The sequence below is a fragment of the Acomys russatus genome, chromosome 10 (genome assembly GCF_903995435.1).
Source record: "Acomys russatus chromosome 10, mAcoRus1.1, whole genome shotgun sequence".
In the NCBI taxonomy this organism is placed as follows: domain Eukaryota; kingdom Metazoa; phylum Chordata; class Mammalia; order Rodentia; family Muridae; genus Acomys; species Acomys russatus.
Window position 1 is genome coordinate 2,913,509 of NC_067146.1, and position 25,946 is coordinate 2,939,454.

General features: G+C 39.9%; 1 protein-coding gene and 1 pseudogene across 3 annotated transcripts in view; one reads left to right on the forward strand and one right to left on the reverse strand.

The window, feature by feature from the left end:
• Braf (B-Raf proto-oncogene, serine/threonine kinase) overlaps positions 1–25,946 on the forward strand; it is a 114,716-nt gene that overhangs the window by 23,077 nt on the left and 65,693 nt on the right. For all 3 annotated transcript variants that reach the window (XM_051151672.1, XM_051151671.1, XM_051151673.1), the window contains exons 2-3: positions 13,721–13,822; positions 25,006–25,269. In XM_051151672.1, the coding sequence (XP_051007629.1) occupies positions 13,721–13,822; positions 25,006–25,269 (366 nt within the window). The remainder of the gene's footprint in view (positions 1–13,720; positions 13,823–25,005; positions 25,270–25,946) is intronic.
• Positions 12,782–13,683, reverse strand: LOC127194778 (barrier-to-autointegration factor-like; annotated as a pseudogene).

Below are 25,946 nucleotides of genomic sequence, written 5' to 3' on the forward strand. Positions count from 1 at the left end.
AAATGTTATTAGGGAAAACTTATTATAAAATTAGCTAGGAAGCTGGGCACGGTAGTGCATGCCTTTAATCCCAGGAGAGGCAGGAGGATGATAGTGAGTTCAAGGCCAGCCTGGTCTACAAAGTGAGTCCAGCGCAGCCAGGGCTACACAGAGAAACCTTGTCTCGAAAAGCAAAAACAAAACCAAAAAGTAACCAGGCGAGGTACTGCAAGCCTATAATCCCAGCCCTTGGAAGGTAAACTGAAAAAAGTATGGATTTATGGCCAGCCTGGGATAGTAAGACACCCCTTAGCCCCTACTTCATATGTATTTAAAAAAAAAAAAAGGAAAAGAAAGAAAGAAAAGGCAGAGCTTGGGGAGCTGGCTCAGTGGGTAAAGTGCTTGCTGTTCAGGTGTGAGGTCCTGAGTGAGTTTAGTTCTGTAACACTAGTGTTTTGGGGCTGGTGGAGATGAATCCCAGGAGCTTGATGGCTATCCAGTATAGCTGACACAGAGCTGTCGGCTCAGTGAGATATGGTCTCAAACAATATATGGAGAGCAATAGAAGACACACAACTTGATCTCTCTCTCTACATGCATGTACACCACACACACACACAGCATACACAAATAAAACATTAAAAGTGGTCTTTATATCTCTTCCCAGTTACAAAACAAAAATGAAAAGAAAATGCAATAGGTAGGTAGAAAAGATAGAAATAATGGAGGAAATGACCAATAAACATTTGAAATATTCTTTAACTTAAGCAACAATCAGGAAAACTAAAGCAATAAGAGCAGTTTATATAAATAGATTCGTAGAAATGAAGACATGTGGCAATATAATATAAAGAAGTAGGCGCTTCTTTCATTTCTGGTAATAATGTTAATTAGAAAACTCACTATAGAAAATAATTGGGTGACCTATTATAAGCAGTACTGCTGGTAGACAGTTATCCTACTCCAACTATTTTCAAGCTTAAATGTGCATAAGAATTGCCTGTAGGGCTTGTTGAAATTGTTGGACTCCACTCCTATAGTTTCTGATTAAGTAGGAATTGGATGGAGACTGATAATTTGCTTTTTAAGTCCCAGCTGATGCTGATCTCAACCCCAGAATCCCGTTTTGCGATTCAGCCTTTTTCCTAGAGTAGTGGCTCTCAACCTTCCGAACACCATGGCCCTTTAATATGGTTCCTCATGTTGCAGTTACCCCCAACCATAAAATTATTTTGTTGCTGTTTCATAACTGTAAGTTTGCTATTGTTATGAATTATAATATAAATATCTGGTAAATGACCCACAAATGTATCAGCGCCCCTAGGTTGAGAACCACTGCCCTAGAGGAATGTGTGAATATGTGAACTAAGAAGCACATATTTAAGAATACTTACTAAGGCCAGGAGGTGGTGGCACATGCTTTTAATCCCAGCACTTAGGAGGCAGAGGCAGGTGGAACTTTGAGTTCAAGGCCAGCCTGATGTACAAGAGTAAGTTCCAGGACAGCCAGGGCTACAAACAAACAAACAAAAACAAAAAAACAATTACCATGGTAGCTCACAACTGTCTGTAACTCCAGTTCAGGGGATCCATCACACCAGGCATGCATATGGTGCACATATCTGTGTGTGCAGGCAAAATACCCATACCCATAAAATAAACAAATCTTTTTTAAAATGTGCCTATTATTCTTAGTGACTTACAAACTACTTATAAATACTCTATGTGAAGTGTAAGAAAGTTTCTTGATTTGTAGTTTGCTGCGAAGGTCTTCTGAATCATACATGGACATTGAAATCCCTGCCCCGCCCCCATGTTATTGAGGCAGTCATAGAGTGCTTTTCCTCTTCTCAGCTGTGGATGTAAGTGATTTCATTAGTAGACATCATACTTTCGATTAATTCTTAGGTGACTGGATATATTTTATCACACTATTTTAATTCATTGTTGAATTTGTCTGCCTTTGTGATTTTAATCTTTCTGAAGTTAGCTTTTTTTGTACTGTTCTCTCCCAGTTTTGGAGATCAGGAGGGATATATAGTAAAATATTAATGCTATGTTATTAGTATCAATATATTATGCATTAATTATATATTGATATATGTTCATATTATTAGAGCTGATAAGCCTTTTAAATCTGCATCTGTCTATATCTTGTGCAGTTTTTTTTTCCCAAGGCAGAATTTTTCTGTGTGGCCCTTGGCCATCCTGGAACTCACTCTGTAGACTAGGCTGGCCTCAAACTCACAGAGATCCACTTCTTGCCTCCAGAGTGCTGGGATTAAAGGTATACACCACCAACTAGCTCTTTTACACTTTGTTAGGCTAGAAAATGTTTCCCTTTTGGTCTCCCTATATAGGTGTGGGTGGCTGGCCTGGAACTCGCTATGAGGGCCAGGCTGCCCTTAAACTCACAGAGATATCCTTCTGCCTGTTAAGTGCTGGGAATAAAGGCATTCGCCACCTTTGTTTCTTGACTGTTCAGTGGGCTTTAAAAGTAAGTAACCTCTGAGCCTACCTTTTTTTTCGGGGTATGTGTGTGTGTGTGTGTGTATGTGTGTGTCAGAGACAGAGACACAGAGAGAGTGCACACGTGCACAAACATGCCAGAAGGCAGGAACAGGATGATGCAGAAGCCATAAAGGAGGACTGCCTACTGGCTTCCTTAGCCGGGAGTGGCACCCCCACAGTGAACTGGTCCCTCCCACATCAGTCAAGAAAATGTACTACAGGCTTGCCCACAGGCCAGTCTGGTAGTAGTGTTTTATCAGTTGAGGTTCCTCTTCCAAAATGCCTCTAGCCTTGTGTCTAATTGATTAAAATAAAAAATAAAAAGCCTGCACAGGCAGTTGTGAGTCCCTTAGTGTTGGTACCAGGAAGCAAACTCAAGTCCTCTGGAAGAGCAATAAGTGCACCTAACTGCTAAGCTCAAATGAAAGGAAATTTTGTTTGTTTTGTGTGTGTATTGTTTTGTATGTATATGTGAAGGGCTGGGTGAGGGGGAGTAGGGGGAGGAGAGAGAGAGAGAGAGAGAGAGAGAGAGAGAGAGAGAGAGAGAGAGAGAGAGAGAGAGAGAAAATATGCTATGATGCACACCTGAATGTCAAAAGGACTACTGGACTAGCTAGCAAGTGTGGTTTCTCTCCTTCCATCATGGTGGGTAGCAGGGATTGAACCCAAGTTAATCAAGTTTTGCAAAGAGTGCCTTTACCTCCTGAGCCTTTTGAAATAACTTTCTTCTCTTCCAATGACTTTGAGTTAAGCCATTCATTCAGAAGAATGGAGAATCTACCCAGGGAAGAGAAAAGTGAGACTTCATGTAAAATTTGACTTCAGATAGATTCCTGTTTAATGATTTGATGCTTATTTTCAGCCATCCATCCATCCATCTATCTATCCACCTACTATCTACCTACCTACTATCTGGCAGTTTTTTGGTTTGTTTGTTTGTTTTTTTGTTTTTTTTTTTACTTTGTAGCTTAGTCTGACATTGATGAACTCTGCCTCAGCCTTGAGAGTGCTAGGACTGTGGGCCTATGCCATCATATCAGACTTTTGAATTTATTAACTTTAAATTTTTATGGTGTGTGTGACTGTGTGGGTGGGCAAGCCATGATGTGCATGTGAAAGTTGGAGGGCAACTTTGTGGAATCAGTTCTCTCTTTCCACCTTTTTGTGGGTCCTAGGGATTGAACTCATGTCATCAGGCTTGCACAGCAAGAGGTAAGCGCTTTTGAGCTTTCTAGCCAGCCCCATTAACATTGTATTTGTTTTTTAAAGCTTAGTTCTGGGACCAGTACCAAAGTCATTTGCTGTCAAATCTGACAACTTGAGAATTCAGTCTCTGGGTCCAGTAGGAAAGAACAGATTCCAAAAATTTGTCCTCTGATTTCCCCCCAAAATAATAAATAAACAAATTTTAATAATAATTATTATTTTTTTTATTCTTGGGCCATGATATATGTTGTTGGGTTTTTTAAAAATAAATCTGTATTGCATAAATATCCCAGTGAGTAAGTTATACTTTTAATAGAAACCAGAAGTGTCGTGGCCTCTTAAAGAGCCATGTTTTCTTAGATTCTATTAATAATCTTGTGCGGGTAGAGTTGTGGGAAATAATAATAGGCTCACTTTACACATATACTGTATTAGTTACATTCCTTATTGGGGTTATTAAAATGCCTAACAGAAGCAGTTTAAGACTGGGACATACTAATAATGCATACCTTTGATCCCAGCACTTGGAGGCAGGTCTCTTCCTGGGTTACTAAAGCCAGCCCTGAATTCCTGGACTCAAACTTTCTTCCCACCTGGGACTATAGGCATGGACGACCATGTCTGTCTTAATCTTACTGTGCTGAGATCGCTCACAATGTTTCCTCCAAGAACCGAAAAGCCATAGTAGAAAGAGCAGCACAGCTGGCCATCAGAGTCGCCAATCCCAACGCCAGGCTGCACAGCGAAGAAAATGAGTAGATGGCTTGAGTGCGTGTTTTATTTGTGTTTAAATAAAACCACAAAAACTGCCAAAAAAATAAATTTCTCTTAACAATAAATCTAAAAGAGTGTGCACATTCTACATCTAAAGAATTACTAGCTTCTGTTTAAAAAATATTCTGTATGTGGCCGCGTACCTGCGAGTGCCGTGTGCGCATGTGCTCCGAGCATGTGCGCATGTGCGTGCGCGCATATGCTGAGAGCATGTACGCATGTGCATGCGATCATGCGTGTGAGCACTCATGTGTGGAGGTCGGGAGTTCAACTTTTTGGGGCTCCATATCTTGCTACCTTATTTTTGAGGTAAGATTTCTTTTGTTACTGTCACCGCTTCCAGCCAATTCTCTTATCTTGCCGTAGAAGTGCTGGAATTACGGACAGGAGCCTCTCAACGTGAATTCTGGGGCCGAATTCATCTAGTCAGGCTTGTACAGCAAGTATTCGGGAACGTGATGCAAGCCATTTCACATTTCACCAGCCTTAGCGTCATTGTTTTTTTGTTTTATTTTGTTTTTAAGATTTATTATTTATACAGCATTCTGCCTGCATGCCATTAGAGAGCACCAGATCTCATTGTGAGCCACCATGTAGATACTGAGAATTGAACTCAGGACCTTGGAAGAGCAAGCAGTCAGGGCTCTTAACCTCTGAGCTATCTCTCCAGCCCTCCTATATACTCTCTTGACAAGAAAAAAACAATCTCTCTTTTAATCTTTACTTAAGGGTCACCACTGCTCTCCAGTCTCAGAGTTGTAGATTTACATGCAATGACTCTTGCTCCTTTCTTTTTCTGTCACTATATTTCTCTTCCTTCTTGGTCATGTTCGTTTAAATGACATGAATTGAGTATACCATGTTTCAGTGACAGATACCATCTGCTTAGGTTTTTATTTCTTTTATATTTAATAATTTGATTATCTGTACTTAAAATTTATTTCAATGCTGAGTCATACTTTACTCTTACTGGAAGTATTTTAAAGTTGCAAATAACCTGAACATTTGGGGTTTTTTTGTTTTGTTTTTGTTTTGGGGTTTTTGTTTTGTTTTTTGTTTTGTCTTTTTTTGTTGTTGTTGTTTTGTTTTTTAACCTGGACATTTGTAATGCCTGTCGTGATGGAACAGTTAAATAACAACAACATGAGAATCCTTTCTTATTTTGGATTTGTTTATTAGAGTTTTGGGTGTTGTATTTTCAAGGCTGGATCTTGCTACAGAGTACAGCCTGGCCTCAAGCTGGTGATGTTCCTGCTTCTACTTCCTGAGTTCTGGTATTACAGGCAGGTACCACCAACTCTAGTTAGACTTACACACATAGACAATGACTATGTTAACTGTAAAATACATTCTGAATCTGACCACATTATGTGAAGAGCATCAGAATTAAGAACATTTTATTTCTAAGCTTTCACATTATTTGTTGTTGTTAATTTATTTATTTATTCACTTTATATTCTGGCTGTAGCCGCCTCACTCTTCTCCTCCCAGTTCCATCCTTGCTCTCCCATTCCCCTTCCCCTATTCCTCAGAAAAGGGGAGTCCCTCTACCCACCCACCCCAACATATGAAGTCTATCAGCACTGAGTTCCTCCTCTTCCCCTGTGGCCTGGCATCATGCTGCACGCCTTTAATCTCAGTACTCGGGAGGCAGAGGTAGGCAGATCTCTGTGAGTTCGAGGCCAGCCTGTTCTACAAATAGAGTTCAGGACAGCCAGGGCTCTGTTTAACAGAGAAACCCTGTTTTGAAAAAAAAAAACAAAAAGAAAAAAAGCAGGCAACAGAGTACATGTTGGAGACAGCCTCTGTTCCCCTTACCAGTGGACCCACTTGAAGCCTGAGCTGCCCATCAGCTACATCTTTGCTACAAGGACATTTGCTCACGTTTTTATTTTTAAAAACTTATATCTCCTACTTAATTCCAGCTTTGTATATCTAGCTTAAAAAAAAAAAAAGGTGTTGTTTTTGGTTGTTTACCATGTCTCCTGTATGTGTAAAATAAGATTTGTTTTTCTTCCTTTCCCTCTTTCTTTTTCCGGCTGTTATTCTGCATCTTGTGTCCCCACACCATTGGTACTTCTCATGCTTTCAACTGTTGGCTCTTTCTCATACATCACATCTAATTCATCACAAAAGCATAAGGATCCTGCCTTTATAATACACCCAGGTCTGCGCCTTCTTACCACCTCTGTCTGTATTAATTTGGTGAGTGCTATCATTTGGCAGCAATTTTTCCATCTTTCGTTAGACATTTCTTGGTTGTTTTTGACATATATTCATTGTTCCCACTATGATCAACTTTCTAGAGAACAGCTTTAATGCTTTAAAAACTTTTGTCAGGGGGCTGCAGGTATGGTGGCACATGCCTTGGAGGCATAGGCGAGCCGATCTCAGGGTTCTAGGACAGTTCTACACAGAGAAACCTTGTGTTGAAAATTAGTAGATAAGTAAATAAATATAAATAAACAAATGCCCAAACCAAGAATAATATTTTTTTAATGGCAAGAGAGGGTGCTCATAAAAATTTCCCATTTAAATTGTACAGTTCAGGCAGGACTTGGGAGATGCCTCAATGGATTAAGCACTTGCTGGCACACATATGAGAGAGCACCAGAGTTTGGATTCTCAGAACCCACATAAGGCCTAGTGGGGTAGCAGACATCTATAATCCTAGTGTGCCTGCAGCAAGATGGCAAGTAGAGATAAGTGACATGTGCTGTGGCATGACCATACTCACACATGAATATGCATACAGACTACACATAGTGTACACACATGAGAATAGTGTACAATCAGGAGGCTTTGTTCTGTTCCAATAGACATAATGTATATGGACACACAAGAAGCTCTTAAGGTGCTGTTTACCAGGCTGTGTTTCCATCAGTGTTTGATGGCAGCCATCAGTGGCAATAAACAGGTAATGCTAGCAGTAATCCTTTAGTGTCACAGAGCCAGTACAGGTCTTATAAGCTCTTTTGTAGGCCTGGAAAGTTGGGACTTCTTAGTCCTTAAGCTTGGTCAGTGTTACAACTCTTGGTCCCTGATATTTGACACTCTTGGGCCTAAAGATTTGATAGCTCTCTAAAACATTTCTGGTGACTGTGGTCTCGGTTCTCGTCTCTGGTGACTGTGGTCCGGGTTCTCGTCTCGTGACTGTGGTCCGGGTTCTCGTCTCTGGCTCCTTACAGTCACTTGCCCTCCTTTAGCCTCATGTCTCTGCCTTCCATTGCCTGTCCTCCTGCCTAGCCATTCTAGACTGTTCAGTTTTGCAGTTCAGCAGTGGGCTGGATGCCTTCCCACTTTGACAGTTTCACTGTTGTGCCACTGCTGCTCCACTGCCTCCACCATGCTCCTATCTTCTCTGTTTCTTTATGTTACCAGCTCAGCCCACACAACTAAAATTGGGCAGGAAAGACCAGAGAAAGCTTTTTATTGGACCTAATGTTGCCTCCTCTGAAGCAGGGAGGCAGCTCAGCAGAATGTCTCAGATTACTGATGGAGCAGGTTTGAGAAACCTGTTTATGTAGCTTGACAAATGGGTATTTGGTGTATTACAGGCTTCCCTTTTAGCACAATCAAAGCCATCAAGAATTACTTAAACTATAGCAGCCTTCTATCGTAGCACCAATTGTAAAACAGCCACTGAGGCTTGTGTTTGGAGCCAGTCACAAGCCTTGTGCCTTTAGAACCAGTTACAGCAGCCCTTCTGCTAGGCCATGAAGGAAATGTTTCCCTTTCAGCTAGATGAAAATGATTTTCAGGTTATGTCCTGTTCACCTAAGCAAGCGTGTGTGTGTGTGTGTGTGTGTAAAATGGCTAGTGTAAATCGTTAAGGCTGCCCCTTCATGAGTCTGGGCAATCAGTTGTGATCATTTTGAAGTTTTTTTCAAAATGTCCAGATGGCTGGTAGTAGCCGAGGATAATCCTGCTGGTTATCTATTTGACTGATAGTTTTTCACTCAAGGCAACCAGAGCAGCAAAAGAAAAAACATAAATCTTTATAGTCATATTGTCCCATTCTCCCAAAGAAGAACACCAAGAATGCCTACAGTATGAACTTAAAGAACATAACGCTAGCAGTAACAGTTATTTTAACAGGGCTTCATGTCTACTAAATGCCCCAGGGAAGGCTGGCCTCTCATCTTTCTCACCATCATCAAATTTAACTTCAATATTTTGATTACCCCTAAACGCTTGGCCATTCTCCCTTAGTCCCTCTATTCCTTCGATTCCTGATCTACTAAGTAGTCTATTAATATATTTCTTCCTCTGTAGGCTTCTCTATAATGAACAATTTCCTTGCTAGCTTTTTTTCACTTGGTACACTGTTTTCAAGGTTAGTTTATGTTACAGTACATATTTGTGTCTTCATGGTTTATTTCCTTTTCATAACATAAATTTGTATTTGAACGGGTTTACTGCATTTTACTTATTTGTTAGCAGGTGAACATTTGGGTTCTTTTCACTGGGCATCTGAGTTCAGGTCCCTGTGCTTGTCCCTGGCAAGAACTTCACCAACTGAACCGCTTCCTCGCCTCCACCGCCCTTTTGTTAAGATAGGGCCTCAAGTAGCCCAGTCTGTCCTTGAACTGAGTGAGTGATTGATTGATTGATTGATTGATTGATTGATTGATTTATAAAAGATTACATTAAATAAATGTATATGAGGTACTGTGTGTGTGCTTGCACACCAGAAGAGGATCAGATCACATTCTAAATGGTTGTGAGCCACCATGTAGTTCCTGGGAATTGAACTCAGGGCCTCTGGAAGAGCAGCCATCTCTCCAGCCCCCTTGAACTGATGGTTTATTATATAGCTGAGGCTGGTTTAACCTCCTAGTCCTCCTGCCTATATCTCCCAAGTGTTGGGATTACAGGTATGCATAACAGTATCCATGATGTTTTCACATTTTGGTTATTAGGAATCTTACATTAGGAGTATTCACATGTACTTTATGTGTTCTGTTGCAAATTTGCATACAATATATTTTCTATTATATAATAAACCACCCTAAAGCCTAGCACTTAAAATATATCCATTCTTTTCAGTTGTAGAAGTGTGCTATTGTGAACTACACTAATGTTGGCTGAGTTCAAATCATTTATCTGTGACCAATTGGTGGTTCTAGATAGCTAACTACTCTAGTATAGCCTTCAGTGGCAGGACATGGTGCTAGTAGGCTAGCTGAGGCATGTTCTGAGAGCAGAGCAGAGGCGAAAGAGCAAGCAGAGTTCAGTTGTGCAAGATAGCAAGAAGTAGTTCATATTTGCATTTCAAAACTCTGCTTGGGTCATGTTTGCTAATACTATGCTGAAAGATACCACAAGACCAACCAAGTCTCTGAAGAAGCCCAGGATCAGAGTGGAAGTTACAGACTGAAAGGTGTGCCTATTAGAAAGCCATTTATTGGGGGCATTAATACAATCAGCCTTTCACACACAAACCAATCTTTTCCTTATCCTAATGTTTTTGCCTTTTTTTGTTTTTTTGTTTGTTTGTTTTTCCTCCTCTGTTTTACTGGCTTTCTCTTTCATAAGTGCGTTCTGAGATTGCTGTCCTTCCTTCAGGTCTTCAAATTAACTAATGCCTACCCATCTGTATCCTGGTCTCCAGCTCACTTGTGTTTTGTTTGTTTGTTCTGCTTTTTAACCACAGTCTGACATACGTTATGTTTGTTTAATGCTTGACTTTATCCATCTAGAATGTGTACTTCATGAGGCCAAGGACTAAAACCAAGATACTCATTGAACTGTTGGGAGGAATTGTTGGTAATTGAATGAACCTAATAGAGACAAGTATATAAGCGTGCCTGATACAAAGTAAGCACTGTATCAAGTTAGTGTGCTACCTGCGGCACAGCATTCTCAGCACCTATTTGTGTGAAGTGTATGGAGCAAGTTAAGTGGAAAACTGGAGAGTTTACTATGAGAATTACAAAATCAAAAACACTTTTAGAAGATGAAAAGCCACATATAGTAAATGAGCCAGACACTAGTTTCTTTACATTTATTTATTTTATTTAATGTATATGAGTAATTTGCCTATAAGTGTGTGTATGTGTTATGTATGTATGTATGTATGTATGTATGTATGTTCACTATGGGTGGTTGTGAGCCACCATGTAGGTGCTTGGAACTATGGACTTACTTGCCCTGTGTTAGAGACTCCAAACAGTTTATTTTTGACATATTTGAACATAGTTCAACCTTGGGAAAGGGTTTCTGGTGACAGTTATCACACTAAAGCTTAGGACATCACTGTATTGAAACTCTTGAAAAGTACCTGTGTGACCTCTTTCAGAAGAATAAGTTCTATTAACTGAGAAACAATGATCAGGAGTCTGGAAAGAGTCTGGGATAAACATAATAGTCTAGGGGATTCAAGTGAGGCCTGGCCCTATAGGTAGCAAAGGTCACCAGGTTATGAATGACACCCATTTCCAGCTTTCTGGGCAGAACCGGATATAAATTCCTTCTGTTGAGAAGAAAAAGCCAGCTTGTGTGTTTCCCTAGTGCTGTCTGTGAGTACTAGGGAACCTCATGCCCTCCACATGAGAGGAAGATGTTAGGCCTGGGCCACAAGTGACTTAACTCAGTGACCTGTGTCGTTGGTCCTGCCTTGGCTTTTGAGACAAAGCGTTTGACTGGGATCTGGAGTTGTGCAATTACACTAGGCTGATTGACCCGCAAGATCTGTCTTTAAATTTCTTAGAATTGTCTATGCCCATTAACTCATTGAAATATGTAGATTGTTGAAATTAGAAGTGTTATAAAACATTTTGTGAACTGAAGGACAAGATAGCCCAGTGGGTAAAGGCACGGAGTTTCAAGCCTGATTCATGTACACCTGCGTGACAGAAGGGGCATCAGATCCCAGTATAGATGGTTGTGAGCCACCATGTGGTTGCTGGGAATTAAACTCAGGACCTCTGGAAGAGCACTGAATCATCTCTCCAGCCCCCTGATAACTGATTTTGATCCCCTAAGCCCACATGGTGAAAGGAGAGAACTTTCACACATTGTCCTCTGACCGCTACGTGTAGTCACCTACATGTGCGCATGTGTGTACACACACATACCACATGAATAGATGTGATTTTTTAAAAAATTTAAATCATGAACTGAATGTTTATATGACTGCTAAAAGGAAGTAAAAATACACATACGATTGGAAGGGATCTAAAAAATTACCCGTATAGAAGACATTTGCATGTGTTTTATGTATGTCCTTTATGAGTAAAAAGGGAGCAGTAAAGGATCCTTACTGTTTAGTTGCTTTTCTCACTGATGTGACAAGATCTTGGACCAATAAATATAACTTGAGGAGACTTTTCTTCGGCTTACAGCTTAAAAGCAGATAGGCTCCATTATTAGTGGGAAGATGTGGCTGCAGGAAGACAAGGCATCAGAAGCAGGAGGCAGCCAGTTACAGTGTCTCTAGGAAGAGAGAAATGAATGCTGAGGCTCAGTTTGCTTCCTCCTTTTTATTCAGTCTAGGACCTCAGGTTATGGAACGGAGTAGGTTTTTCCTTTTCCTTCCATTAAACTTCTTTGGAAATGCCCTCACAGACTCTCCTAGAGATGTTTGTCCTAGGTGATTTTTCTTTGTTTTTTGAGACAGAATTTCTCTGTGTAGCTCCGGCTGTTCTGGAACTCATTCTGTAGACCAGGCTGCCCTCAAACTCAGAACTGCCTGCCTGTGCCTCCTGAGTGCTGGGATTACAGGTGTGTAGCACCACCACCCAGCCAATCTATTCATTCATAAAATTAATAGTCAGAATCCAGTCAGATTCACACTGAAGATTAGCCATCACAGTAAATAAACTCTAAGAGCATTTGCTTTCTGGTGGGGAGCCCCAAGTTTGATAGAAGATAAAAATAGATTTTCATGGTTTATTCTGTTTGTATATGTACATAATATATGTATAGAATTTTATTTTTAATATATTTTATTAATTTATTCATATTACATCTAAATTGTTACTAGAATTTTATTTTTTATTTAATTTTTATGAAGGACACTTACTTTATTCATCTAAACATTTTTATAAGGAGAGTGACTGTTTTTGCCATACAAAAAAAGCAAAAAAGGAGCCAAAGGGCATCTAACATCCAAAGGGTATAAAAGGATGGAGAAAGGGGCCAAGAATCCCTTCAGGAAAGCTGGTAACTGTTGCCATAAAACTGCAGGGGGAGGAGTAAGAGCAAGGCATGCAAGGGCAAGAATTCCAAACAAGGTTGAAATGCTGAGGGGAGACAACTCCCAAAAGACCCTGGAGTACATAGGAAGTGAGTGTGACCGCTGCAGACTTCCTTCATGGAGGACAGGGAGGAGGCCCACCTGGCTGCAGACTCTGGAGACTATGCTGAAGCTGGGGGGTTGAGGGGTGCCCAGAGAATATTAAAGCGAAGTATCACACCATTCTCAAAAGCACCCAAAGCAGTCCCAGGACTGCTTGGCATTGGCACCACATGTGTCTTTCAGCCATTCTCGGAAGAGGTCTTCATTTTTCTTTAGCAACAGAAACTGGCCAAGGACCACATAAGCCATGTCAGAGGCTCTTTCCTCCAGCTTCTTGCCCGGGACATCCATCTGGGCCATGCTCCCCACTGGCTTTCCCCCATGGGCTCTGCCACGAAGTCTCGGTGCTTTGGGGAGGTTGTTGTCTTGATCAGGTTTAACCTGTAGCTCCAGCTCTGACTCCTCCTGCCACTTGGCTGCTCCCGCTGACACCTCAAGTTACTAGAATGTTCTTCAACTTTTCTGTGTAGCCTTTGCTGTCCTGAACTCGCTTCATAGACCAGGCCAGCCTGGTCTATTTGTGTTTCTAAGTCTGACTTATTTTACTTAATGAAGCAATTGCCAGTTTTGATTGTTCCAAACACTTGGGTATTATTTGGATCTCTTATAGGTAAAGATATATTACTAATACAGAAAAAAAGGTTAACATGGTTATTATTTTTGTTCGTTTCCGAGACAGGGCTTCTCTGTATAGCCTTGGCTGTCCTGGACTGCTTTGTAGGCTGGGCTGGCCTTGAACTTAGAGATCCACCTGCCTCTGCCTCCCAGAGTGCTGGGATTACAGGCATATGCCACTACACCTGGCTAACACAGTTATTAATACTCATAAAACTCCACTAAATTGTCTAAAGTCTTGAGAATACTGATAGTTACTACATTCTATTAATCTGCATTACAGTATTTTTATTCATATGCTAAGTGATCTTTATTTTTTAAAACTTTTTTTAGGTGTGGAATATCAAGCAAATGATTAAGTTGACACAGGAACATATAGAGGCCCTCTTGGACAAATTTGGTGGGGAGCATAATCCACCATCAATATACTTAGAGGTAAGTTTTTGAGTATTGCTTTATAGTAATTTTTAGGGGGAAACGTATAAAAAAATTTTATAGTTGTAGTTTTGGTTATTTTAGAGAGCAGAATTAGAAACATTGAAAGAATTAGCTTTGCCTATTTTTTTCTCCCTTGGTCTTGCTTTCTTTTACTTGCTGCAATCCATATGTGTTAGTTTTACTTGGAAAATGTCAAAACCAAAAGGGATCTCCCCTGTAAACTTTGAAATATTGCCTCAATTAATAGTAATTTTAAAAAGGGGTTGTTAAAAAGAGAGAGAAAGCACACTGTTTTGGTAGTCAGCAGAATGAGTTACTATATAGGGGAAGTGGAGCGGTTTTATAAAGTTGGTTTTGTTTTTTTTTGTTTTTTTTTTTTTTTTTCAGAATAAGTTCCCCATAGTTGGTTTCTACTTTCTTATAGATACAATTTATGGTCTTGGAATGGCCTAGCATTGCTCAGTCTTACTGCTTAATGAAGCCTTGGGACCGGCCTTGAGTGAGATTATAGATCTGTGGTTAGCCATTGTCCTTAAGGCAGTAGGTACTATGTAATCACAGATGACCCTTCTCGTCCTTAGTGTCCCTCTCAAAGTCATACTTAGCAAGCAAGCTGTTGTGGAGTCTGGGCAACCAGCACTGCTCGCCACACTTCCCACTGTCTTCCTCCAAAAACTCTTGCTCACCTATAATCACACACAGATAACCCTAAATTTTAAAAGACCAGAGCCAGGCATGGTGGTATACCCCTTTAGTCCCAGCATTTAGAAGGCAGAGGCAGACAAATCTCTTTGAGTTTGAGGTCAGCCTGGGCTACACAGTAAGACTCTGTCTCAAACCCAAAAAACAAACCAAAGACCAAGGTAACATTTGACTTCAAATACCAGAAAATTTAAAGCATGGTTTGAACAGCTCTAACTCAGTTTTCTAATTTAGCAATCTAATTACTTTTTAAAGGACAAATTAAGTCTTCATTATTTTATGAGAAAGTTAAGTTGTGTTTATAAAGCACGTCTTAGACCTTTGGGAACACGAACTAAACTGTTCTTTGTCTTACTCATACGATTTGCTGCAGCTCATAGCTGCTGCCTATGCTGTCAGTGCCAGGACTAGGATTATTTGTGGTTTGTTTGTTTGTTTCTTTTCTTTTGTTTCGTTTGAGCTTTGGAAACCAAGCTGGCCTCAAACTCACAGAGATTCACCTGCCTTTGCCTACCAAGTGCTGGGATCAAAGGCATGCACCACAACGCCTGGCTCTGGACCAGAATTCTACCTCCAGATACAATTAGTGTACTTTCACTTGTGCAGTGTAGGAGGCTAAGCAGGGAAGTAAGAAGTAGGTGTGTAGTCTTAGTGAAACTGATCGTTTTGGTCTATCAGTTACACAATATAAGCTATAGTCTGTCTTCCTATATTGGAGACTTTGCCACCTTTGAATCAGTGAACATGTCTATTTTCGGTCATGATAGATTGCTTTAGCCAAACGCATACTCTTCAGACATTTGAATACTTAAGATTGACTAATAAAAAGCATTTGTGCTTATTCTTATTCTGTGCCCTGAATTGTATTAAATACTTTTATTAATACTTCTGGGCCTGCATAGGCATTTTATTCCCATTTTACAGGCTAAATAGAGAGCTTAAGTAACGTATCTCAAGTGATATTACTGATAAAGGGAAGAAGGCATGTATCTATGATACTGATCACTGCCTTATTCTACTGTTTGCCTAGCCTGCTGTGTCTCTGCCCTTACTCTACCAACAAGCAGCGCTCATTTGGGCTAAACACTTCTGATTTCATTATCCATTCTTTGTGATAAAAGTTTTGGACCTTTTTTCTTTTTTTAGATGTATTGTATTTGATTGGTTTCTTTTTAGAATTAGGTAAACAAACTCGAAACATATATTAAAGGTAAGTGTAACATCAGCAAAATTCAATGGATTATAGTATTTGGATTATAGTATTAGTATGTGACAAAATAGTAGATTCTTTTTTTTTTTTTCTTTTGTGTTTTGGTTTGTTTATTTGTTTTAAAGATTTATTTATTATATATAAAGTGTTCTGCCTGCATGTGCACCTGCATGACAGAAGAAAGCATTAGATCACATTATAGATGGTTGTGAGCTACCATGTGGTTGCTGGGAATTGAACTCAGGTCCTTTGGAAGAGCAGTCAATGCTCTTAACCTCTGAGCCATCTCTCCAGCCCCCAAGTAGTGGATTCTTATTCTCATGGACTAATACCACACAATGTAGATGAATTGAGTATTTATGGAATATTTTAGGAAAAAATGAAAATAGTATTACATGTAATAATTTAAGAATTGAGTTTACAGTTACAAAATAGCATAGTTCCTGACATGTAGTAAGTGTTCCACAGGTAGGGATATTCACTGAATACCTGCTAACGTTTGTACTGTAATGTATATATATTTAAGAGCCAAAAATCTGTATCTTCAAATAGATTGTGCTTCAGAAGAGGAAGCAAAGTGTAGACAACGGACATATAAAGGAGTTAGAATATTGCTCTTATTTAGCACTTTATACAACATGAGGAAGATGACAGGATGCTTACCTGTGGAAAGCTGACCAGCCCAACAGAAAGACCAGTTCTACTTACGATCCACTGGACACACTATTCTGGTTTTCAGTTTTACTCCTTAAGAATCCTTAACATTTTTTTTCTTAGAATAAAACATACATAGAATTTACCATTTTAAAAACTATTTTTTTGCCAGGTGATGTTGGCATACACCCGTAATTCCAGCACTCAGGAGGCAGAGGCAGGCTGATCTCTGTGAGTTTGAGGCCAGTCTAGTCTATAGAGTGAGTCCAGGGCAGCCAGAACCACACAGAGAAACCCAGTCTTGAAAAAACAAAAAGTAACAAAATTTTTTTTATGATGTTATCAAATTCATTTTATTTTGTAGCCATCTCTAGAAACTTTGTCATCTAAGACTGATCTTTTTTTATTTTACATATTAACTACCAAATTCACACTTTTCTTCTCACCGTAATCTACAGTAACAACTATTTACTCCTGAGTCTGTGAAGTTGACTGTTTTAGTAGCTCACATAATTTGTCCATTTCTGACTGGCTTATTTTATTTAGCATGTTTTCAAGGCTTATACATGTTTCGGTGTGGATAGTAGATGTGTAAAACTCTCCTTCCTTGCCAGGGGTAATACTTGTGGTAGAGTACTTGCCTATTTGTGGATGCTTGGATTGCAAAAAGTGCTGAATGGCCATGGCTGAAAGATAATTGAATTCTTCCTGCCGTCACCTAGCTGTAGTCTTAACTGTCAGTGAATGCACAAGGATTCTACTTTTGCAGTATCCTCACCAACACTGAGTAGCTTTGATAATAGGCTTTTGTTGTTCTTGTTTTTGTTTTTCAGGACAGGGTTTCTCTCTATAGCTGTGGCTGTTCTGGAACTTACTCTATATACCAGGCTGGCCTGGAACTCAGAGATCAGCCTGCCTCTGCCTTGAAAGTATGATAATAGCCATTTTAATTAATGTAAAGTGGTAGTCTATTGTAGCTTTGTTTTTTATTTCCCTAATGACTATGGTGTTGGCATCTTTTTACAGTTTATTGTTTATTTGGACATACTCTTTAAAGAAATGTCTGTATAATTTGGGTTTTAGCCACTTAGTTACAAGTTTTTTTTTTTTTAATTAGTAATTTATTTTTTTCATTCATTCATGTGTGTGGGCCAGAGTACATTTTTCAAGAATTTTTTTCTCTTTCCAACCATGTTGGTCCCGGGGATGGAACTTAGGTTGCCAGGCATGATGGGAAATACCTTTACTCACTGAACCGCCCTGCCTGCCTCTCTGTATCTTCTTCTCCATGCCTGAGGAAAGAGGTGCTGTTCTTACTCAGCCCACTCCGTTCCATCTCTAGCAAATAAGCTGATGGCCACATAATAATGCAGACTTTATTTAGTTCCAGCCAAGTCCAAGTCTCTCCTGAGACTCCAGGTCACCTCATAATTGTAACCCTCTATAAAATCAAAAAGTAAATTACATGCTTCCAATGTATACTGGCACAGGGTTTATATTACCATTCCACAAGGCCAGAATGGAGGCATAGCGAGAAAATTCAGCTCTGTGCCACTTTGTTGGCTGTAACACACATCTCTCTCTTGGCCTGATTCAACTCCCAGTATGCAACTCTCCGTGGCAGATAGCTCACAGCTCTGATTTCTCCAACATAATTGGGATCTCCAGTGTAACGCAGGCTTCACTTTCATAATGTCACACAATTTGAAATTTATCTTGTTGGTTGATCTGTGGTTTACTCATCAACGACTTTAATCCTAAAGGAAGAAAAAAAATGTGCTTGCCCCTGAAAATTGTTTCCAGGATTTCTTCTGTTTCTCGTATTTTTCTTGTTGATATTCAATTAATGAATTTAAGTATCTTTTCTGTGGAAAATAGAGTGTTGATGCTTTAAAAAATTGTTTATAAAAAATAAAGATAAAAAATTGTTTATGCAGGCCAGGGGTGGTGGCGCTCGCCTTTAATCCCAGCACTAGGAAGGCAGAAGCAGGTGGTTTGCTGTGAGTTCGAGGCCAGCCTGGTGTACAAAGCGAGTCCAGGACAGCCAAAGCCACACAGAGAGACCCTGTTTCGAAAAGAAAAAAAAAGTTTATGCTTTTTCATATGTGTGTCTGTGCCCATACATACAGATGTCTGTACATGTGCATGGATATGTACTGTGTTGTGTGTATAGAGGTCAGAAGACAGTTGGCAAGAGTCAGTTCTCTCCTTTTATTGTGTGGGCCCCAGGGACTGGACTCAGGCTGTCAGGCTTGGTGGCATGTGCCCTAAGTGGGCGCTGTCTTGCTAGCCATAGTTGCTTTCCTACTTGTTTCTGTACCTGATACATGGTATCCAGAGCACTGCTTCACGGCAGCTAAGAAGCAAAGAAAAAAATAAAAAGGAGCCAGAATTCAGGAGCCGAGGCAGTCTGTAGGCTCCAGATGAGCCAGGGCTACATTCCTGAAACCCCACCTCAAAGAAGAAATGTCCCTAATAATCTTACTTCTGTACACTAGGCCTTGCCTCCTACAGGTTTTACCGCGATAGTAAGGGCCATGCCTTTTACATGTAGCCTTTGGGAGGCATTTTAGATCCAAAAAAAACAGTCAACACAGTATTCTTACATAACATAACTCTTGTTATTTCTCATTTTGTTTTTATTGTAACCATTGTAGTAGGTATGCACTAGTATCTCAGTTTGGTTTGGTTGCCAACTTGCTAGAAAGAATTGGTTTTAAGCATGTTCTATGTACTAGTTATTTGTGTATCTTCTAAGAATTATCTATTCAGATCCTTTACTCCTATTCTGTCCTGTCCTGTTCTGTTCTTTGAGGCATGGTCTTTGTACATATCCCTGCATGTCCTGGAGCTCACTATGTAGACCAGGATGCCCTGGAACTCAGATTCCTGCTGCCTGTTTCCTGAGTACTGGGATTAAAGGCACCACCACACCCAGCAACCACCCTTCTTTTGATTTTTTAACTTTGAGACAAGGTCTAACCTAAGTTGCATAGGCTGGCTTTGAATTCCTTCTGTAACTTAATCCTTATTTGATAGCTTTGATCTTCAGAATAAATTTGAACAGAATGTTATTTTTTAAATGAATTAAATGTTAGATTTGGGGATTCTGGGAAAAATAGAAACAGCTAAAATAAATATTATAAAGAATGTGGCATGTTGTTTTTCGGCTTCGTGGGGGGTTTTGGCTTTTTGTTTTTGTTTGTTTGTTTTTTTCAAGACAGGGCTTCTCTGTGTAGCCCTGGCTGTCCTGGACTCACTTTGTAGAAGAGGTTGGCCTCAAACTCACAGAAGATCCACCTGCCTCTGCTCCCCAAGTGTTATGATTACTGGTGTGTGCCATTGTGCCCAGCTGATGTTATTTTTTTTTTAAGATTTATTTATTTGTTATTATGTATACAGTGCTTTGCCTGCGTGTACACCTGCAGGCCAGAAAAGGGCATCAGATCACATTTTAGATGATTGTGAGCCACCATGTAGTTGCTAGGGATTGAACTCAGGACCTCTGGAAGAGCAGCCAGTGCTCTTAACCTCTGAGCCATCTCTCCAGCCCCCTGATATGTTATTTTTAAACATTATTCAGGGGCCAGGGGTGGTGGTACACTCTTTTAATCCCAGGACTCAGGAGGCAGAGGCAGGTGGGTCTCTTAAGTTTGAGACCAGACTAGTCTGCAGAGTGAGTTTCAAGGACAGCCAGGGCTACACAGAGAAGCCCTGTCTTGGAAAAAACAAAACAAAACCAAAACAACAACAACAAAAACCAACAATAAAAAGCTGTTCAGATGGTAGTTTGAAAAATCAGGCAATTTTAAGTTTTGTAACTAGAAAATGGAACTAACTGGTAGCCTGGTTTTATTATTTTCTCCAGCAGTGGTTAGTAATGTGGGGGGGGGGGGGGATGGGAGTGGTTGAATAGTCAACTTTTCCAAAAATTGGAATTTAGCAATCTTATCAAGAAAGAACAAGAATTAACTAAAGAATCAAAGACACAATGGATGTTGATGTTGGAATAATAAAACACAAAATATGGTAAAGAACACAGTAAGGACCCAAGTCTGGGAAGATGTTATTCCCAGGTATTGATGTTGACCTAAACCTATTCATGTGCTAGTGAGATGTAAAGTCTAGGTGGAGTAGTGCTCATTCAAGGGTGTGAACATTCCAAAGTGAGATCCTGGCATCATTTCAATTTTGTGTGTGAGCAAGTGTTTCTGGGTCTTGAAGACAGAATGAAAATAAATGCCTTAAGAGATGAGATAGAGGATTTTCTAAGGCAAGGATATTAGAAAAATAATTGGATTCGACAGTTAGGATTGCTATGGCTATGATGAAACACCATGACCAAGCAATTTGAAGAGGCAAGGGTTTATTTGGCCTACATATCCTGAATCAGGTCATTGAGGGAAGCCAAGGCAGGAACTCAAATGAGCAAGAAGGAAGAGGCAGGACCTGATGCAGAAACTATGAAGGAGTGCTGCTTACCAGCTTGCTCCTCGTGGCTTGCTCAGCCTGCTTCCTTTTATTTTAAGCCCCTTTTTATTGAAAATAGATTTGTTTCTCAAACTATATCCTGATTACGGCTTCCCCACCCTCTGCTCCTCCCGGATCTTCTCTATATCCCCTCCCATCTGGCTCCACTCCCCTTCTGTCTCTCATTAGAACACACACAGGCTTCTAAAGGAATAATAATAATTAATGTAATATAACATAACGTGATGTGATAAAACAAGAACTAACATACCGGGATAGAGCAAAACAGACAGACAAAAGGAAAAGAGCCCCAGAAGGGCAAAAGAAACAAATACAGATGCAGACTCAGGAATCCCATAAAAACCTTAAATTGGAAACTGATATATGTGCAAAGGATCTGTATGGTAAAAAGAGAGAAAATATAAATAAGATAAATACAGATAAAAGATAAGATAAATGTAAAAGAGGGGATGTCAACACGACATTATGAGACAAGGAACCTCCAGAGATGCTGCTGAGTTTGTTTTCTGTTGGTCATCTGCTGGACATGCAGCTGTCCTGAAGAGAAGTTTATTTCCTGCATGAGCCTCCCTTGGAGAAAACTAAATTTTCATTTTAGGCCTGCTTTTTTATGGCATCCAAGACCACCAGGTCAGGGGTGGCACCACCCACAATGCTCTGGGCCCTTCTACATTGATCACTAAGTAAGAAAATGCCCTACAGACTTGCTTACAGCCCGATCTTAAGGAGGCATTTTCTCAGTTGAGACTCCCTCCTCTCAGATGACTCCGGCTTGTCAAGCTGACTTAAAACCAGCCAGTACAACACTGAATGCAGCTGAAGTAACTTGTTAGATTGGACTGTGAGGATGAAAAAGAGCTATTGATAATGTAGTGAAATAATACTTTATAGTCTATGATGGAGTAGGTATATTTTCAAAATTTTAACGTTAATACTTTGATAAGGAAAGAGCATTTGGAAAATTCATTGTCTCCATTCATTCCTTTTTTTATAAGGCTTACTTCATACAATAAACATGCTTGCGTAGACTTCAGTAAATAAGACTGTTTGATCTATGTAAGAAAGAATGTGTCTCCCAGATAGCATGTATGTAACCTTCAAGGGTAAGAATTGTCAATCTTGTCTGTTTTTTAGTCTGCGCATAATCAGTGGCAGTATAGAGAAGAACAATAAGTGTTTATTGAGTAACTAAGGACTTAATAAATGAAACATTGAGAAAGGCACCCTTACTAATTAGCCACTGGATATGAAAGCTAAACAGAATTTCAGCTCCGACAGATTTGATGGTAATGGTCTGTTCTGTTTGTGACAGTTCTCAACCAGGATTGGGCAACTAGCAAATGGTAAAAGAGGACTTTTTTCTTAGCATTTAGGCTCCTTACCTCAGTACTTTTATTATATTTTCTCCTTTCAAAAGTTGTTCGGTAAGATGTGCATACAGTATATCAGAGTGCTGTGCCCTTTATTGAAATGAAATTGCTCTTTTATTCTCCCCTACCTTAGATAATTCCTATATGCTTATGAAATTCTAATTTCCTAGCATGGCCTAAACATTCTACAATCTGATCCCTTGCCCATCTCCTCAATCTTACTGTTTTCTTGTGTACCTGTTCTTCATTTAAATTCTACAGATTTATACCGACTTCTTGCGGTTTCTTACATATTACATAACATTCAGTTTAGGAATATATGCCCCCCCATGTCTTAAAATATAGCCTACCTTCTTACTTTGTTATCAGATTCTTCTGTACACAAGTCTCTCTTTTTATTTTTCACCCGTTCATGTAACTGCCTTCCTCTCTAAGCCCCATCTCATTCTACATTATTGCCTGTTAGCAGGAATGTAATTTCCTTTTTAAATATTTATTTATTTTATGTATATGAGTGCTCTGTTTTCATGGACAGCAGAAGAGGGAATCAGATTCCATTACAGATGGCTGTGAGCCACCATGTGGTTGTTGGGAATTGAACTCAGCACCTCTGGAAGAGCAGCCAGAGCTCTTAATCACTGAGCCATCTCTCCAGCCCAGGAATGCAAATTCCTATGCATACTACACAAGTAAAATTACATTCACCAGTTTCTTTATAACCCAATAATCATTTAAAATTTTATTTAGGGTATTGTGTTATGATGCACTCATGTGGCAGGAGCGTGCACATGCATGTGGATGTCAGAAGACAGCTTTGAGGAGTTGGCTCTTTCCTTTTATTGTGGGTTCTAGGGATCAAACTCAAGTCTTCAGGCTTACTCAGCTAGCTCTTTTACCTGCTGAGCCATCTTTCTAGCCCAGAAAACTGCTGAGAAAAGGGAAATGCCTTTGAATCTTTCTTATAGACTTTCATAAATGTTTGTGGTACTGCATCATTTGGCATGGTAGAGATGCAATAGGGCTAAATTGCTCTGGGCTGAAGAGGTTTCTACTGTCTGAAAGAACTGTGCACAGTTACATTCTAATTAGTTCTACCTTTTACTTTCAGCATCATTCTGTTCCTTTAGAACTTGGTATTTAATATGGTAGGTCATTTGACTTCATAGCTTTTGTCAAATGGGATATACTGATAGTGGCCCAGAGTTCCCTGTGGTTGTAAGGTATCAAATTCTCACTTGCTAAGCACCATTTGTTGGGAAAAGAGATAATTGAGAATGCCACCAGAGAGAACGCTGATGTCCGTGATCACGGCTGCTGCAGGATCCCGGAATGATGTCCTTGGTCCTTGCTACCGTCAGAGGCAGTGTGAAAGTCCATGGTCCATGTTGCTGCTGCTGGAGACCATGTCCAGTATCCATGCTGCCACTGGTGCTGTGGACAGGGAAGCTTCTTTTGCAGTGGTATCAATAACTGCAGACTCATAACTGAGAATCAGAGACGTTGAAGGCTCCTGTGACAACCCCCTACCCCCAGCAAAAATATAAATCCAGACAGGAAACTATGGAAGAGAGTCCTTAAGATTTGTGATAAGGATGCTGAAGTGTAGCTCTTTACAGTTGATGGCTTCTCTCAGGGGTGTGGGGAAGGCCTCAGTTTTCTTTAAGGGCTGGCCACTGGGAGTGTGCCCATACTTCATATGTGAGCAACACAAATTGAACTTGGTGGAGTTTTTTTCTTTCTTTTTCTTTTTCATTTTTTTGGTGGGGTAGTGATGATGGTGGAAAGGGTAGGAGGGGGTGGACCTGGGAAGAATAGAAAGCACGTATTACTGGGGTACATTGTATGAAATTTCCAAATAATTAATAAAAAGATACTATCTTGGGGGAAAGGAATCCATAATGAGAAAGTATTTTTTTTTTAAAGAATAGACTATTTTAACTAATAACTATAGTTATTTCAGAAAGAAGATAATAACTACAAATCTCTAAGCCTCACCGAGGTTCTGTTGTTGACAGTGAGACAGTAATCTGGCACTATGTAACTCACTCTTGAATTGTAGCATTTATCTCTAATAACTTCTCCCTTTACATCCTCCCTCCCTCTCTCTATGTGTGTGTTTGTGTGCGCTCACATGTATGCAAATATACATATTCAGATTCATACAAATGAAATCATCCATTTCAAATAAGTATAGCAATGATTGTTTGCTACCAAAGTCTATGAGACTTGGTATGCCTACAACTTTTCTGAAAAATAAAATTAGATAGAGGAAGAGACACCTACCTATCCTTGATGCAATGTATTATTACATATTTTGCCTTATGCTAAACTTGTGATTTGGAAAGTAAAATACTCTTTGGCCAGAAAGTTGGAAAATACCATGGTTTTTTTGTTTTTGTTTTTTTGAGACAGGGTTTCTCTATGTAGCCTTGATTGTCCTGGACTCATTTTTGTAGACCAAGCTGGCCTCAAACTCACAGCTATCCACCTGCCTCTGGCTCCCAAGTGTTGGGATTAAAGGCGTGCACCACCACCATCCAGCCAACATAATAAACTAATGTCTTATAATAGATACTTTTTTCCATTTAGAAGTGAGAATATTTGTAGTATTTTCATATTACGTTGTAACTTATAGCTTAAAACCCTGTCTTAAATTATAAAGTTGTATTCAAAGACTGAATTCATATTGATATTTTCTTTTGTGAATGTCAGAGCAAAGTCCAGATGCAATGTGAGTCTTCTTTATTTTATAGGCCTATGAAGAGTACACCAGCAAGCTAGATGCCCTCCAGCAAAGAGAGCAGCAGCTATTGGAATCCCTGGGGAATGGAACTGATGTTTCTGTTTCTAGCTCTGCATCAATGGACACCGTTACATCCTCCTCTTCGTCTAGCCTTTCAGTGCTACCTTCATCTCTTTCAGTTTTTCAAACTCCCACAGATGTATCACGAAACAACCCCAAGTCACCACAAAAACCTATCGTTAGAGTCTTCCTGCCCAACAAACAGAGGACCGTGGTGAGTCACTGTTTATTGCCATTGTTTTGCTCTTGTGTTAAACGTTATCATTGCATATTGAGAGCCATGCAAATGGGCTCATCCATTTTAAACAAGGATAGGAAAGACAGAACTGTTTTGTGTCAAGTCTACATAGTTAGCAGATTTCTTTTTAATTAGTGTTTGTTTGTTTGTTTGTTCGTTTGTTTGTTTGTTTGTTTTTTGAGACATGGTTTCAGTTGTAGGCTTGGCTGGCCTATAACTCACTAAGTTGACCAGGCTGGTCTCTAACAGAGATCTGCCTCTCAAAAGCTGTGATGTCACCATTCCTGACAATCTATCAGACTTCATTGGCATTTCAATATAAGCACCAGTTAAGAGTTAGTCAGGAGGGGCTGGATAGGTGGGTGAGAGGTTAAGAGCACTGACTGCTCTTCCAAAGGTCCTGAGTTCAATTCCCAGCAACCACATGGTGGCTCACAACCATCTATAATGGATCTGGTGCCCTCTTCTGGTGGGTAGGTGTACATGCAGGCAGAGCACTGTATACATAATAATAAATTAAAAAAAAAAAGTCAGAAAGCTGGGTGTGGTAGCACATACCTTTAATCTCCAACATTCAAGAGGCAGAGGCAGGTGGATAGCTGTGAGTTCGAGGCCAGCCTGGTCCAGGACAGCCAAGGCTACACAGAGAGACC